The 15,616-nt window shown below is 42.3% G+C and overlaps 2 protein-coding genes across 2 annotated transcripts; one reads left to right on the top strand and one right to left on the bottom strand.

Moving 5' to 3' along the window:
- The first annotated feature begins 3,274 nt into the window (after positions 1-3,274).
- Positions 3,275-5,767, top strand: LOC135585411 (protein ASYMMETRIC LEAVES 2-like). Its single transcript, XM_065150870.1, has 3 exons — positions 3,275-3,413; positions 3,921-4,713; positions 5,485-5,767. Exon 2 carries the CDS (start codon positions 3,939-3,941, stop codon positions 4,698-4,700), a length of 762 nt encoding a protein of 253 aa, XP_065006942.1. The 5' UTR covers positions 3,275-3,413; positions 3,921-3,938; the 3' UTR covers positions 4,701-4,713; positions 5,485-5,767.
- A 2,209-nt stretch (positions 5,768-7,976) lies between these two features.
- Positions 7,977-15,033, bottom strand: LOC135637658 (formin-like protein 1). The gene is made up of 4 exons (XM_065150342.1): positions 13,419-15,033; positions 13,112-13,311; positions 10,891-11,135; positions 7,977-9,170 (listed from the first exon to the last, which is right to left on the bottom strand). Exons 1-4 carry the CDS (start codon positions 14,825-14,827, stop codon positions 8,370-8,372), a joined length of 2,655 nt encoding a protein of 884 aa, XP_065006414.1. The 5' UTR covers positions 14,828-15,033; the 3' UTR covers positions 7,977-8,369.
- Between the last annotated feature and the right edge of the window lie 583 nt (positions 15,034-15,616).

Genomic DNA, 15,616 nt, shown 5'->3' with positions numbered 1-15,616 from the left:
GATTAATGGTGTCGTTAATGTCTAAAATGATTACATGTTTCCTTCGACTACATATGTGATCATATTGCGTCGCATTTAAGGAACATGAGGTAATAACTAGTTAAGTCAGATCTCATATACTAATTTTTATAAGGTTGAGTCAGTAATCACAGCACTCGAGGGGTGATGATGCATTGTCCATTTGATATCAAGGTATCGGTCATGTAGCAAATAGTTGTTAGTCACACAGTACTGAGTGTTGAGATATTGATGATCTTTCTTAAGTTATTATTCTCGTATCTCTATTACTAAATGTTAAAATAAATATAACAAAGTAAATCAAAAGAAAAAAAAAGAAAAGAAAATGAGACGATCATTAAGAATATATATATATTAAATAAAGACCACTAAATGGTACACAAATAAGTGATATAAAATAAGCAAAACAATAATTGACTAAAATTAGAACAAATTTATCAATGCCGATATAGAAATACTTTTTAGCTTCATTTCATTCAAAAACTATGTTGGTAGATGCAACATAATCCACTAATCAAAAAGGATATTACTATTTTTAAGTTTCTTTTATCATTTATAAGTTTTTTAATTTTTAATATTTCTAAACTACCTCTTTGTAAATAAATATAAATATCTTCATCTTCTTCAATTTATTTTTAATATTACTAATCCACAATGAGCCGACAAGTCATATTCATGTTCCTTCGAGACGAAGTCATGTTCGGTTTCAATCAATCAATCAAAGTCCAATCTACCAATGTGATCAAGCTATCAACCCAAATCTATATTGCTTATCATTGACCAATCTTATTGTACAATCGATCGGTGAACGAATGTTGATTACATCAATCAATGCACATGGCTTGATAATAGTAGTCAAACTTCATCTTCATCCTCAACGGATGATAGAGGATACATTCTTGTACTAAGGAGAGATGTAATTAGTACATTCGTTTGCATCGAAGTAAACCAAAATTTAATTATTTTAGCATAAAAAATCAACCAATTTGCTATAGCGTTTCTTTATCGGAGGACGACATTAAACATTGACTGCATCGAATAATCATCAAAATTCTTCGATATGATGTAAATCTATTAATCGAGTTTGTCTATCATTAAACTCCTTATATTTGCTATTGAACAACCATCTGTAAGTTGTCTCGTCAATCCCAAGAAGAGAGGAGGAGGGAGGAGGAGATGCTAAAGAAGGCTCGCATGCTTACCCAAGAGTTGAAGCGTGTGAGGTTGACATGTCTCGTCCCTTCGGCCGAGGAAGTCAAAACATCTTCGGCGTGACGGTCAGCTCAAGATCAGTCACCTCGAGAGGACATCGAGATCAACTTTAATTTACGCTTCTTTTTGCTCATCCACCGCCGTGAAAGAAGAGAGATGAAACGAAGGTGGGATGGTGATTGGTTTGGGAATTTAAATGGAACAAGGACAAGTGGGGAAGGCTGGCAGTGCAGGACAAGAGCTCATTAATGGCAAGTGTTTGATTGGTTTTCTTCACAAAAATTTCATCCAAATTCTCACATTCATAATGTTCGATGAGAACATTATCTAATAATTTTAATGGGAATCTTTTTTATTTTAATGACACGATCAAGTTGTATTTAGTAGTGATATAAGACACATGATCCTGAGATGCTGAGGTGGTCGACACCTCGGTTCTTCATGGCTTATATATAGTCAACACCTCAGAGCCATATGATCAATACATGGTTGGTACGTGGTCGACATCTCAACACGAGAACAAATCGATTAGGTGTTATTATATCATATATTCAATGCGACATAGTCATGATTAAACTCGAGAGAGGCATACAATCATTCTTCATAATTGGCATTACATTCCTCGAACACTTTTTCTAATCCTACTCAAAGCATTAGTTGAATCTTTCGATCCTAAAACTAATTTAAGTTAACTCTCGACGTAATTTTGTGGGGTTTAACATTTTCGAAGTCGAGATAAATTTGAATAAGTTTGAAAATCCACTTGTGACCAATGCGAAAAAAAAAGAGCTCAATTGGCTCTGAATAAGTTCCTGACTCGAAACATCAATTTTCGACTTAATAGTTAGGTATTAACTAATTTCGATAGAAACAACATCTTATTATTTTTAGCTTTAGTAGAATGCTATCATAAGTCATGGTAGACAACTTTTGTGTTGACCTAATTTGCAACATGAATGAAGATTAGGGATATAAGAACTATATCACATTAGCAAGGATGAATCATTATTAGGATTGTTAGAGGTGACGCGATGCCTAATGGAGATGGTGATTGATGTATGGGCTCTTGAAGTTCGATGAGTTGTCATAATAATACCCGCAAGAAGGAATTAAAGGGATGTTTTTACACTCGAATCAAACATTTGAAGGCCTCGAGTGAGTTAGTGTAGCTAACTATTTAAGGTCATATAACTAACTTGATATAACTAATATTTCGAGTCAATAAGGACTTAACATGTAAGATTCTATTCATTAGAACTACCACATCATTCATGATAGCTAACGAAGACTTCAGTAGTTCTATTTACAAAACTCTTCGTTTAGCTCTCGATCTCGAATTGTATCGTCGGCTTGAGCTTCGCAACGACGAAGTCGGATACACAACAACACTAGTTTTGTGGTTGATGTTAACCAATTCTGAATTGCCTATGCTTTTACTAATCATCCAATTAAGAATCATTTTTAAAAGAATAAATTGCTTCCTTGTGCTTTCCATAAAATGGAAAAGATTGGATGTGCAAGCAATTAGAGATGGATCTCCATCTTCAATGACTGCACCAAAGTACACATGAGAAGGATTTCATCCATGGAAGGAGCGTTAAACCTAAGGATTTATGCTCTCGCTCAGACCTACTGCACAAGCAATTGGATTGTAAGGCCACAGCACAAGTATTTCCAGTTTCACATGAAGAGCGCCCATGGACGAACAGATGGCAGAATTAATGGCGGCCTCGTCGTACAACCTGCTCGACGTAATTCCCGTCGAGGTGTCGCTGTTGCTCTCGCTACATGCCTGCTAAGTGAAACCAAGAGAGAGAGAGAGAGAGAGAGAGAGAGAGAGAGAGAGAGAGAGAGATTATGGAGTCGAGTAACGTAAACGTCAAATCAAGACATGCTCATTCTTTCTTACCATCTCTCAATCCCATCAAATCCCTTCTTTCCTTAATACCAGACATCACACAGCACCCACCTCTCTCTCTCTATCATATCCCACTGTAATCACACCAACTCTCTATAAATTCGCTGTCTCTCTCTCTCTCTCTCAGATTTTGATCTGCTCATCCAACTCGTTTCTGCGCATCCTTCTCCTCCGCTGCCGTTGGCGTTCGACCTACGTCGAGAGGAGGCAAAACGAAGGCGCAGCCGCGAGCTGAGGACCGGACCAGATTGGCAGGAACTAAAAGGTAGATACATACATACATACATACATAATATATAGTATATGTTTTCAACTGCGCCGTCGCCCTTCTCTTCTTCTCCTTGTCCTCTGGCACACGGCTTTCTTGTAGAACACATCAGAAGCCAAAGACTCAATTGGAAGAATGCCTCAGAAAGAGAGTGTAGGGTACAAAGTGTTGGCTCGACTACTCTCGATCGAAAAGATATGTCCTTTTCGGCTAAGGAAAGAAATGAGTGATTGGATTCAGCAAAAAGGTTCTGCCTTTTTGGTCGGACATAGATTTCCATTTCTTTTCTGAGATTTCCGTGCGATGTTCTTTTAGTCGTAGAGTTGATTGATTGGAAGATCTGTTTCCTCTATCTTTTGATTTGTTTGAGCAAATCAAAATCGGAATCTCTAATTGTTTTTTGTATATATAATGTGTATTCGAATGTCTTCTTTCCATAAAATCTTTCTACTTATGATCGCAACCATCTCATCTCCTCTCTCTCTCTCTCTCTCTCTCTCATAGACAAGGAGAAGTCTGTCAATGGCGTCGTCATCGGCCCAGCTGCCGGTCTCATCGGCCGCGTCTTCCGCTTCGCCTTCATCCACGAGCTCACCGTGCGCCGCCTGCAAGTTCCTCCGCCGCAAGTGCCAACCCGACTGCGTCTTCGCCCCTTACTTCCCGCCGGACCAGCCGCAGAAGTTCGTGCACGTGCACCGCGTCTTCGGCGCCAGCAACGTCACGAAGCTCCTCAACGAGCTGCACCCGTACCAGCGCGAGGACGCCGTCAACTCCCTCGCCTACGAGGCCGACATGCGCCTCCGTGACCCCGTCTACGGATGCGTCGGCGTCATCTCCATCCTCCAGCACCAGCTGCGGCAGCTCCAGATGGACCTTTCCTGCGCCAAGTCCGAGCTCTCCAAGTACCGGTCAGCCGCAGCCGCAGCCGCCGCCACCGCCGCTGCAGGAACTTCCAGTGCCGGTTTTGGCGAGACCATCCCGGTGACTTCCGCCACCGGCCACGGGTTCATCAACCTCAACCACACCGGCATAACCTGCCTCGGGTTCGGACGGGATCAGTTCTTCCCATCCTCCGCGAGGGATCCAAACCACAACCTCCAGATGATGCTGAGGAATCATGACGCAGATCTGGCCGCGAGGTTGGGTGCCAACGGTGCTTATGATGCAGGCCTGGCGGCGGCTGTGAACGCCACCTCCGCGGCAGCAATTGGGCTGTTTGGTGGGCATTTCTCGAAGCCGAGTGCTGCCGGCGGCGACGAGCGGCCGGGCATTGGGCCTCTCTAGAAAACCTTGGCAGGTTTCCCTCTCTCTCTCTCTCTCTCTCTCTCTCTCTCTCTCTCTCTCTCTCTCTCTCTTTGCTTCTTCCCTATTCACACTACTGTTGTAAGTTTAGCCCAAAAGATGAAGTCTTTGTGTGTAAAAACTTTGAATTTAGCTGCATTTATAATTAATATGTAGGGGGAATTCTAACAGTGATTTAATAAGAGATGTGTGATAGATTGGAAAACCTACTTCTTTTTAGGTTATAAAATGAATTATATGAAGTTAATACAAGTAGTTTATATGTTTATGTTCTCAAATTTTCTCTTCCTGATTAAGCACTTCAATAAAATTTTGTGGCAGCAATCTCACTTTTAATCCAAAAAGATGTTCTATCAAGTATTAGGTGTATGTGTTCTTATTACAAACTGAGTTATATGGTAATTGATTAGTGTCATCAAAACATGCTTACATGTTGAGTTGAGCATACAATTTGAGCTTCTATGAACTGCAAATTGTATGACCAAAGTATGGTTTGTTAGATTATGTATGTCCTACACATTTACTTAATGCATATTACTAGACATATTACAATGGATAATTATCTCTTTTTTGACATAGAATTTATTAGGTAGTGTATTGAATGAATCATACAAACTTACTGTCCACTGCTAAAGAATATTGTATGATACTAATGCACTTCAAAGGCTACATTAAGAATTGCATTTGCACATAAATATTGTATCGATGCCTCTATGCTTCCTTCTGTGCATTCTCTAATCGTATTCCTACAATTTTCGAGTTGCAGGTTGAACATTTGGAGCGTGATTGATTGCAGGAAAAGAACTGAGAAGTGTGTCCCTGTGACAGTCCTGCCATTTTACACAGTCAAAACTACAAACAAAGGAAGGATGTCTTCATCTTCTACCTCTGGCTTTATGTTATCCAAAGTCGGACGATATGTGTTTACTTGTTCTTGCTATGTGGCAATGCTACTTTCTCTATCGAGATCCGATCCTTGTAGTAGTGACTTATACTTGCTTTCTTTTCGTGCATGCAAATGATCATAAATTACTTTCGTTTTCCCAGCCAGCTTTTGAGAGTTGACTCGTGACATAGTCAAACATAAGATCGTTCCTTCAAACACCAACATCATGTTCTTGTAGATCTGAAACTCTGTGTTATTGGAATCCCGTCGAGCTAAAATGAAGAGTCAGCTCGAGATGAAGAAATAAAAAGGGAAAGCCTATTACACACTGCTTTCTCTCTCTCGAGAGAGATTGGTCGTAAGGTTGGGGGGAGGCAGACAGCAGTTTGCAGAGGATAGCAGGGGACGTATCAGTAAAGACAGAAGTCACTGTGCGAGAAAGGGGTCGAGTCATCAATGAAAGGTGTCATAAATGCCTCCCCAGAATGCCGTTCTGCAGAGAGAGAGAGAGAGAGAGAGAGAGAGAGAGAGAGAGAGAGAGATTGTGTGTTAAATGCGTTACACCATTTGTACCCATCACCGATCCCTACTTTTCATATATGCATATAATATCTCTTGGAGTTCTATAAGCTTTGGAAGGCGCGGTCATGATAATGATGACGTGCCTCAGCAATGATGCCCGGTCCTTAAATGCGATCCACATCCGCTCACGTCTCCTCTTCCTCCTCCCTCTCTCTCTCTCTCTCTTTCTCTCCTTCTTTCCTCTCTGCTTCTGCTTCTGCTTCTGCTTCGGCATTACTCTGTAGAGATCGTGTATCTTACCGGTTAAATTAGTTCTCCATAAATGCAAGATCTTATCATCATTTATGCTTCTTGTTTGCGAGCTTTTTCTCATACATGAATTGCACAGATTCAATAGTTTAGCTTAGCATAACTGATGAACAGTTCAAACTCTTGGAATCATGATGATCGTATGAGTCGTACACTTGAGAAGAGAAGTGATCCCCGAAACTCGGTGAGAGACATATTTATGGAACGACCGGAACTCCAAGCTCGTTCATGGCTGTGAGCATCCATCAGTAGCTTTCTACCTATGGACATATGACGACTCCATCCTACATGAGAAGGCCATCGGCTTTTGACTTGAGCTTCCATGGAGCAGTGGAAGTCAAAGAAAGGTCCTCCGCACGATGCGTCCGATCAAAGAGCAGCGTTGCACGGGCACCGAATTGTCTACCCACGTGTATGGGGAACGGTGGCCGCAGCTGCACCAACTGCGGGTAAAGATTAGCACTGAGAGCACGTCCTTCGCCTGCTCTGCAATTTACTTGTCTTCTTCTATAAGGGAGAGAGGAAGAATGAGAGAGAGAGAGAGAGAGAGGTGTGTGCAAAAAGGCCTGAGGGAGGGAGGAAGAATGAGAGGAGGATTGAGCTCTGATGGCTGCAAAGAGAATAATGTGTCACATGAGCAGGCAAAACAAAAGCAGTCAAAGCTTGTGCTCGTTCTTCACAGTAAAAGTGTGTGCAGTTCAAAGGGGACGAGTAATGAATGATGGGGGATCGAAGGCATTAATGGGACAGCGCCAAGACCATGAGCACTTGTTTTGACCATTCCTGTTTCTTGGAGTTTGGGGAAGAGGAGGGAACAAGATGAAGCTGTCCATCACACCCCCGAATCATGCTCCTTAAATATATGCTTCCTGTCTCCTGGGCTAGCTGATGACGCCGATGGCACATCGAGAGAGAGAGAGAGAGAGAGAGAGAGAGAGACGAAGAAAACAAATAGTTTGCAGGCCATAATCCCCAAGAACTGGCAAAATCTTGGCATCCAAAAACATCCATCCATCCATCATGAAGGATTCCTATGGCCCTATTATCGTACAATGGCAAAGTAAAGATCATAAATGCATTCCACAAAGCAGGACGAGTTCAGCTCAACAGTGCGGTTGCACTTGCAGAATCGAAATTGGATTAGCTTGCAGCAACACAACACACACCTTGTTCGGAGGGTGAGCTTCTAGATGGAGCATGATCTCGATGACCGATCGAAACTTGGGGCTCAGAGATTTAGATCATGTCGCATCGACATAGTTTTGCTTTTGACTTCCGCCTTTATATGGCCTCCATTGTCGGATCTCAGTGTGCTTTGAGGCCACCGGTAGGGCAAACGCAAGGTGAGCAACCAACAGCAAGAGTTCAGTCAGTGAAAGTTTGCAGAGGAATAATTCTGGCAGGCATTTTTTACCATTTATTTCTTTCTCTGTCATAAACTCTGATGCACATCCATCCAACCTGCTACATTCAATAATATCTACAAACAAGAGCATTCAATATAAATCCATCAAGGGACAGAAATAAGAAAAGAACCAGGCTTAACAATGAAGCATCTTGGAGATATAAATACAGGTGGGTGATACACTGTCTGCAGCCTAAACTCATGGCATTGTGTGTGCTACACATCAACATGATGCAAATATGTATCAGAATACTGGAGCTGCTAACTAGATGAATGTTTCTGGATAACAATCATGCAATGACAAACAAGATCCTTCTACACAATGCCATCTTCCCCACCACCACTTTCTATGATCTAGATTTATGTATATATATATATAGCCATAATTATTCACAAAATTCTGTTCCATTAAGATTCTGCTGGTACAAAAAATATATATAAATAACCTGGCTTCTAATCTATGTCGTGCCACATTTACCAGCTGATAACCGGGCGACGCACTGACAAAGATCATCTACGACAATGTTGGTCAGCTTTCTTCGTCGGAACTTTCAGATCGCAGTGCATGTAATCTTGGGAACAGTGGCGGCAGGGTTCGGTTTACAGGTGCTGGTTGCTGTTTAGTTGAGGTAATGAAGCTATGATCGTTTACCCTTCCTACCTCCTTGCATACCTGATCAAGAATGGCCAGGAAGTCTCTTACTACCATGAAAATTCTGAAAGGATGAGCTTCTTCTTTGGCTGAGTCCCCATGGAAGTACTCGGTTAATTCCCTGACCAGGGAGAGTGCCAAGCTTTCTTGAGCCTGCAGTTTTACGATCTCAGTCTCCGCCTTCTTTAGGAACCCATTTATGGCATCGTTGAACCTCTGAAAGCTCTCATTTGACTGCAACGATTCGTTCAATCTTAGAACCTCAGTTATCTTACCAATTCCTCCAGAAAGTTTTGAGACATAGCTGCAGAGGACATCAGAGTCCATTGCAGCTGCTTTCTTCACATTGCTAAGCTCGCCTCCAAGGCCAGCAACAACTTGGAGGCCGAGCTTCTTGCACTCGAGGTCGTCTTGCAGAGTATTTAGGTTTTCGGCCGTCAGATGTTTGGTGCCAGAAAGGCGAGAGCCTTCTGCTCTTATGATCTCCTGGACAACAAAGTGAAGAAGTGTAGTCTTGCCATCAGTGCCTTTGATGTCTACTAGTTTGAGAAGTGTGTCAAGCTTGAAGGCGTGCGCATCACCACGATTAGTTCCAACATTCATGCGATTCCCAGTTTTCAGGACAGCTTCTAGAAGCTTGAGAAACAACCTACTGCTCCTCAGCTCTTCACAGGCTGCCTGGAGGATTGGAAATTGGTTACTAAAAGATTCACAAAACTTGAAAAATAAACAGCATTATCTAAAGAAACTACTTTATCTTCCAATTCATGTTTATACTTACAATTTTCAGAAAACCATGATGCAAAATTTCAAAGCATAATAAAATAATAAAGAAACTAGTACAGGGTTTAGGGTTGAAGTACAACAAGACATTTGGCATATGAGCTGTTTCGGCCCCATCAATATGGGAAGAAAGGGCATAAGACAGAAATAAAAAAAAAAAGATCAAAGCATATGGGAATATCTAGCACCCTGAAGATGGATCCAACCAAGGTATGCAATACCGTACCGTACCGATGTTTCGAGGTTGGCTCGGTATGGTACGGTACTAGCGTACCGAGCGGTACACCAAGGCTTACCGAGCTATCTTCTCTTACTGTAGCACTGTAGCACTGTACGTCCGATAACGAGCGTTCCACGTACCGGTATGCCATCGGACCGGTACATACCACCCATACCGGACGGTACCATTCGAAATTACATACCATGGATCTAACTAATAAAGTATAATGTAACAAATCATCCATCACTTTATTCTACCCAAAGAAAGCAAATCTAGGAAACATTCTGGTAAGTGAAGAGATTGTTTATATTCTTCTGTAGCAACTCTGCAAGAATAAAGCTCAAACAATGAAATGACTTTAGGATACTAGTTATCCATTCATTATGCATTTTTCAGCTTCTAACTCGTATTAGATTTCCAAAGACAATCATTTTTCCAGCAGTTCCAACAATTAGTTTTTATATAAATGCAATTTTTTTTAGCAAAGTTAGTTTAAATAGTAAATGGCTGTGTAAAGTACCTATACCCTGCAATGTTAAATGGCTTAAAAAACCTTGACCCCACAATGCTGACTTATTTTTACGGACAGATGCTTCAATGGTTATGCCTCCCAAAAGTCGCAAACCGATGTCAAATCCAGTAGTATGTTTCCTTGCATGTTCTTGTATACTATAAATTTAAAAATTAAGTACAGAAATTCATAAATGATATAGGGCAAATCAACAGATGCAGCAGAAGCATTTGTAAGGCTGTGGTTTCCAAAATCAGAAGATAAAAGATATTTAAAATAGAGAGATTTAAATCCAGTGTACAAAAATAGTTCCGCAATAAATTTTAAATCACAAGCATCTATTGAGAAAAAAAAAATTAGCCAAAAAATTTCTGTTATTCAACATATAGGAAACTGCTGTGGATTACAAAAGGAAATAAGGGACACTGTTGTACAAATCCACTTTTTAAAATAACAAAACACTAATTAAAAATTGTTTCAAATGAAATTAATTCAAAATTTTAAAAATATTTTATTTGGTGAATAGTGGGACCCTATGGAGGTCTTTATTTTTATTATACAACTGTAAGAGAAGATATGGGTTACACTGACCCTCTTTTGGGGTTATTTTTATATAATAAAAAACCCCAAAATAATTACAATGGTCTTTATTACAAGTATAACAACCATTATTCAAAATGTTCGTCATCAATGCATAATATAACATAGGTGGCGTACTTGGAATACAAATACAGTAGAAGATAAACACATATGAACAATGGCAAGATTTGCAGGGTGCGTTTTCTAATATCCATTAAGTCAATTTTATATATCAATATGCATCATCCTTCACCAAGAACTTAAAATAATAAATTAAAAACTACGAGAAGCATTAGTAGATTTACCTCAAGAGTTTCAAAGGACTTCTTAAGATAATTGATCTCCAAATCAAAATTGGCAATGTAAAGCATGGCATCCACCCTCTTAAATGCGAATGGTATTTCAAGTACTGCTCTGAGAAACTTTTCTGCTGGACCAAGCTTGACTGGTGAGTCATCTTTGTATTCTCTCAATTTAAGCTCTTCTTCTTTGCTAGGAGCCATCTTTACTAAGGTCTCCAGCAATTCATTTCCCAAGCTATCTGCATTACCTGCATTCAAAAATGGCCAACTTCTAACTTCTCAAATGGATAATGGATACTGAAAGGTAACCACAAAAAAAGAATCTACTAAAGACTTAGATTTGATATTTTATGAAGTTTAATATGTCAACAACTGGGAGAACAGGTAAAGGTAAGAGGAGAGACTTGCAAACAGTTAACCTTCCAAATGTAAATTCTTTGGATAACCGAGAAAGAGTCGATCAATAGTGAAGTATTACAGTTCATATGCTTTCACCTAGTGTTGCCGACAGCTAATTACAAGCATTACATGCATCAATAACTACAAAGAACGAGATAAACTGATGTTTTCACATTAGTGACTTCGATCACAGGCGCATATATTTTAATTGCCATAATTAGGTTGTCTATGTTTCCTTCTGATCAATTCTAATTTCAGCTGTTCCTAACCACCAAAATTTTCAAGTTTGAACCATCAGCAAGAACTAGAGCCTTGTTTATAGGATCCAAGGAAACAGATAATCATAATAATTAATAAATTACTGAAAATGCTAAATCATTAGAGAAGAGTGTATTTGATATCTTCAGCAAAGTGTAATAATATGAAAATCCACTTCCAAGTATTGTGCTGGTACATTTAACTTGTTCTACTTCTGAAATCTCTGTTTCTCTCCTATGCATGTCAATGCCTAATTTTACATTAACAAGCAAAGAGATGACCGATCAACCCATTGTTACTGATATATTACATGCATGAGGGTTCCATATGCCAGTCTCATTAGATTCTGAACAATCTTTAGGATGTAGGGATGCTTCCCGGCAGATTATCAAGACTACTAGTTAGGATGCTTGGATTGAAGCATTTTCATGGCATAGATATGTTGCTGTGACTTGGCACTGATCCAGGTCCTTCACCATATGAAGCCAAGAACCCTATTATGCCAGGACTCAGATCACAAATATATTAGGACCAATTGATATTTTCTATTATCCACCTTCCACTCTTGAACGATTAGGTGCAATGGAAACATTAGTTTCAACATTCGCTATACAGGCAATTACTTGTAGGTGTGCTTTGCTCTATTCCATCACATGGCTGAACCAAGCATTTATTGGGCAAAAGTCTTGGAAGTATTTCATAACATGTATCACCGGCAATGCAAAAGTTAGCATAGAAGTCTCACTTCTATTTACAGGAGAAACAAGGACATGACAATTCAGTCAGTCCAGTATGTAATTGCTAACAGGTAGTTGAATCCACAAACAAATATGCTAGCATGAAAAATCCAAATTCAGATAAACTAGTTGCTAGATATTTATACAGAGCTTCATTCGTAACTGTGTACGTTAGACAGTCCCAAGTACAGTAAGTACTACACTGTCTTCCATCTCAAGAGAACCCACTGTTGAAGCAACATAATCAGAAAAATTCAGCAGTTTATGCAAGAACAGGATGGACAAAAAGCAGATATTCTCTCTTAATTGTGATGGTTTGTCCAACATTCTGAAGATACAAGTATGCGTCCTAATGCCAAATTGAAATTTATCATGCCCAATACCAGCCATGATGATCAAACTAAGAAAAAATGCCGGCAGAAGTACAAGTATGTGCTATGTCTGGTATAATACATCTGTCAAGTAGCAAGGCAGCAATTCATTAAACCTTAGATCTTTGATTGGCAGATCAAGATGGAGCCACCGAGGGGCACCTACCGCATACTGCAACTACTTCAAATGACAACCAAGTAATCAGCATCAGCAACTTATAGTCTTTAATTTAGAGTGTTACCAAGAATGCTGCAGGCATAATCAACTCAGTACAGTTGACTCTCTGTCGTCGTTCTATACGTCTAAATGGTTTGCTTCAGTTACCAATGAAGGAACAAAAAAAATCATAGAAGTTGCTGTGATGATTCAATTTAAGAAGAAATTTGCGAAATCGGATTTGAATTAACCAGACTAGCCAGAAGGTTTAAGAGAATTGATAAAACGGAAGTATATCACACCTTCCAACAGAGCTTCACATACTTCCTCCTTAGTCACATTCAAGGCCCGCAGCAGAATGGCAATGTTCTGAGACTTCTTTGGATCGAGGACTCTATTCTCTTGAGTCAGAGATGGAAGTACTTGCCGCCTATTCATCTCCTTCGGTGCGGTGTTTGTTGCATTGCTGATGAACAGAGTCTCGATCATCTCCTCGTTCACTCTGCCAATCCATCAGTTCTCCAAACAATGAGGGGAAAAGGGGCAAAAAAATAACCTTTCTTGAAGCAATCCAGTGTTGAATATGGAAAATCAAGATCAAGATCTTACTGGAATGAACTCGATTTCAACTGATCCCACACCATTGCTCGGTCTGAGCTCGCCCGGACCTTGTCCCAGAGCAAAGGCTTCAACTTTGGCCGAGGGGTCTCCTCGCTCTTCCCCACCACATTCTTTGAGGATTCTTCCAATGATGAGGGATCCTTCACTGATCCCAGCTTGGGCAGCACGAGATCCGACGGCTGCAAATCCACTGGTTTCTTGATGCGACTCTCCCAATATCCATATGGCGGTGGCGGAGGAGGTGGTGGTGGTACCGGAGCTTGCCTTTGTGGCGGTGGAGGACTAACAGCGAATGGGTTGCGAGAGAAACCCCCGAATCTCAACGGTGGCGTCTTCGGGCCCGAGAAATCCAAAGTTGCCACTTTTTCACCGGATTCCTTCTTCGTAGGTGAAAAAGGTGGAGAAGGTGAAGCGGGTCTTCGCTTCGGCGGTGAAGGAGTCAGCGGAGGCGGTGGTGGTGGTGGCGGTGGTGGCTGCAGCGGATCTTGAAATCCAACACCTCCTACGACGAAGTCCCTCCCGGATTTGCTCTTGAGCGATCTGCCGCTCGAATGCGCAGGGCTGTACCCGATGGGCGGTGACGGAATCGTCGGCGACGACGGAGAAGGAGATGATACTGAGTTAGACAGCGGGTACGACCCCGTGCTCAGCGTCGAGCTCCCGGACGCGCGTTTCCCCGCCTCGGCCGGCGGAGACGCGTTCCCCGGGCTCGAAGGCCCGTCGGGCGAGTAAAACTCCTCCGCCGGCGACCCACCGCCGTCGGCATTCTCGCACCCTTGCTGGACCTGGCGAGAGAGCAGCGCGAGGGGACGGAGCTCCGGCGAGCCAGCCTTCTGGAGGGGGGGCGACCGGGGCGCCGGTTCGGAAGCCGCAGAGGAGGAGGAGGGGCGATGGTAGTGTCCACGGGAGTCGACGAGGGTGCCGAGGTAGAGGAAGTCGGGGGCCGCGGGAGGCTTGCGGTCTGAGGCGGCGGAGCACGGGGGAAAGAGGCGGAGGGAGTCGGATCGAGCGTCATCGCCGCGAGAGGGGCGGAGGCGGCGGTGGATGAAGAAGGCGGCGGCGGCGGCGAGTGCGGCGAGGGCGAGCAGGGGGAGGAGGACGGCGGGGAGGAGCTGGGAGGCGGGGGCGTGGCGGGGAGGGGCTGAGCTGGAGCTGGGGAAGATGAGGGAGGAGAGGTTGGCGGGGAAGGTGGGCTGCGTCGTAGCCGGCGGGGCGGGGTACGACGGAAAGAAACCCTGCTGCTGCTGCGAGGTCGAGGAAGAAGAAGAAGAAGACGAAGAAGAGGAAGCGGAGGAAAAGGGGTACTTTGGGAACGGAGAAGCCGCAGGAGGAGGGGCGGAAGGCAAAGGGAAGAAAGGTACGTGGAGAGCTCTGCGGTTGTGAAACAGAGATGGCATCGTGGAAGCGATCAAGCAATGCTGTGTAGTACGTACGTCTCTATGCAAATTGCTATGTGTTTACGTTACGTGCTGAGGTCAGCTTGGGGTTGGTAAGGCGGAAGTAAGCGCATGCATGCACAGAGGAGGTTGCAGGGAAGGAGGAGGAAGAAGAAGAAGAAGAAGAAGAAGAAGAAGATGATCGATGTTGATGGTGTTGAGCGGAGTGAGCCTGTAACTTGTTGTTTTGTGGAGGAAAAGACGAGTGGTCCACGTGAATAGTTGAGAAAGGGACCCACCTGCAGAACCTCCAATGATCACATGGGTAACCGCGGCGGGTACTCGATTCAGAAGCTAGTTTAGAAAACTGAGGGAGGTGGCACACTCCTAATGCCCACTCATTATGCTTAATTACAACCGTTAAGTTGTGTCATTAGACGTTAATAAATCAACTTCATTATGAGCTTTAATCACAATCAATCAAATAAATTTCCTTCGATTTGCAGCACAAATCCGAAGAATCATATGTCACATCGACCACAGGCAAAGAAGGCTAAGATAAGGAGATAGAAATAAAAAGGCCGTGCGATACAACTCTGAGAGAATATTGAGGCTGTGCACGTGAACATAATTGGGAGGCCGATGTGCCCAATTATATATTATTAGCATATTCTTCGTTAGTAGCATCCACAGGATATGTGCCCTCACAGCTTAAGATGATTGGGAGAAGGTACCAGCATTCATGTGGGAGATGTCCTTCCTTCCTTCCTCCCTTAAGTGGTTAATTACCATGGTTTTTCCTTTTGTTAT

This window comes from Musa acuminata, chromosome BXJ3-5, assembly GCF_036884655.1.
Source record: "Musa acuminata AAA Group cultivar baxijiao chromosome BXJ3-5, Cavendish_Baxijiao_AAA, whole genome shotgun sequence".
NCBI lineage: Eukaryota > Viridiplantae > Streptophyta > Magnoliopsida > Zingiberales > Musaceae > Musa > Musa acuminata.
This window is presented reverse-complemented; position numbering and strand designations above follow the sequence as displayed.

Excerpts from the sequence above, each read along its gene's own strand:
- LOC135585411 (XM_065150870.1), top strand. The coding sequence starts at position 3,939 with ATGGCGTCGTCATCGGCCCAGCTGCCGGTCTCATCGGCCGCGTCTTCC.
- LOC135637658 (XM_065150342.1), bottom strand. The coding sequence starts at position 14,827 with ATGCCATCTCTGTTTCACAACCGCAGAGCTCTCCACGTACCTTTCTTC. Across the intron at positions 13,312-13,418 it reads TTGAAATCGAGTTCATTCCA|AGTGAACGAGGAGATGATCG; the intron begins GTAAGATCTTGA and ends ATGGATTGGCAG. Across the intron at positions 11,136-13,111 it reads ATGTGAAGCTCTGTTGGAAG|GTAATGCAGATAGCTTGGGA; the intron begins GTGTGATATACT and ends TTTTGAATGCAG.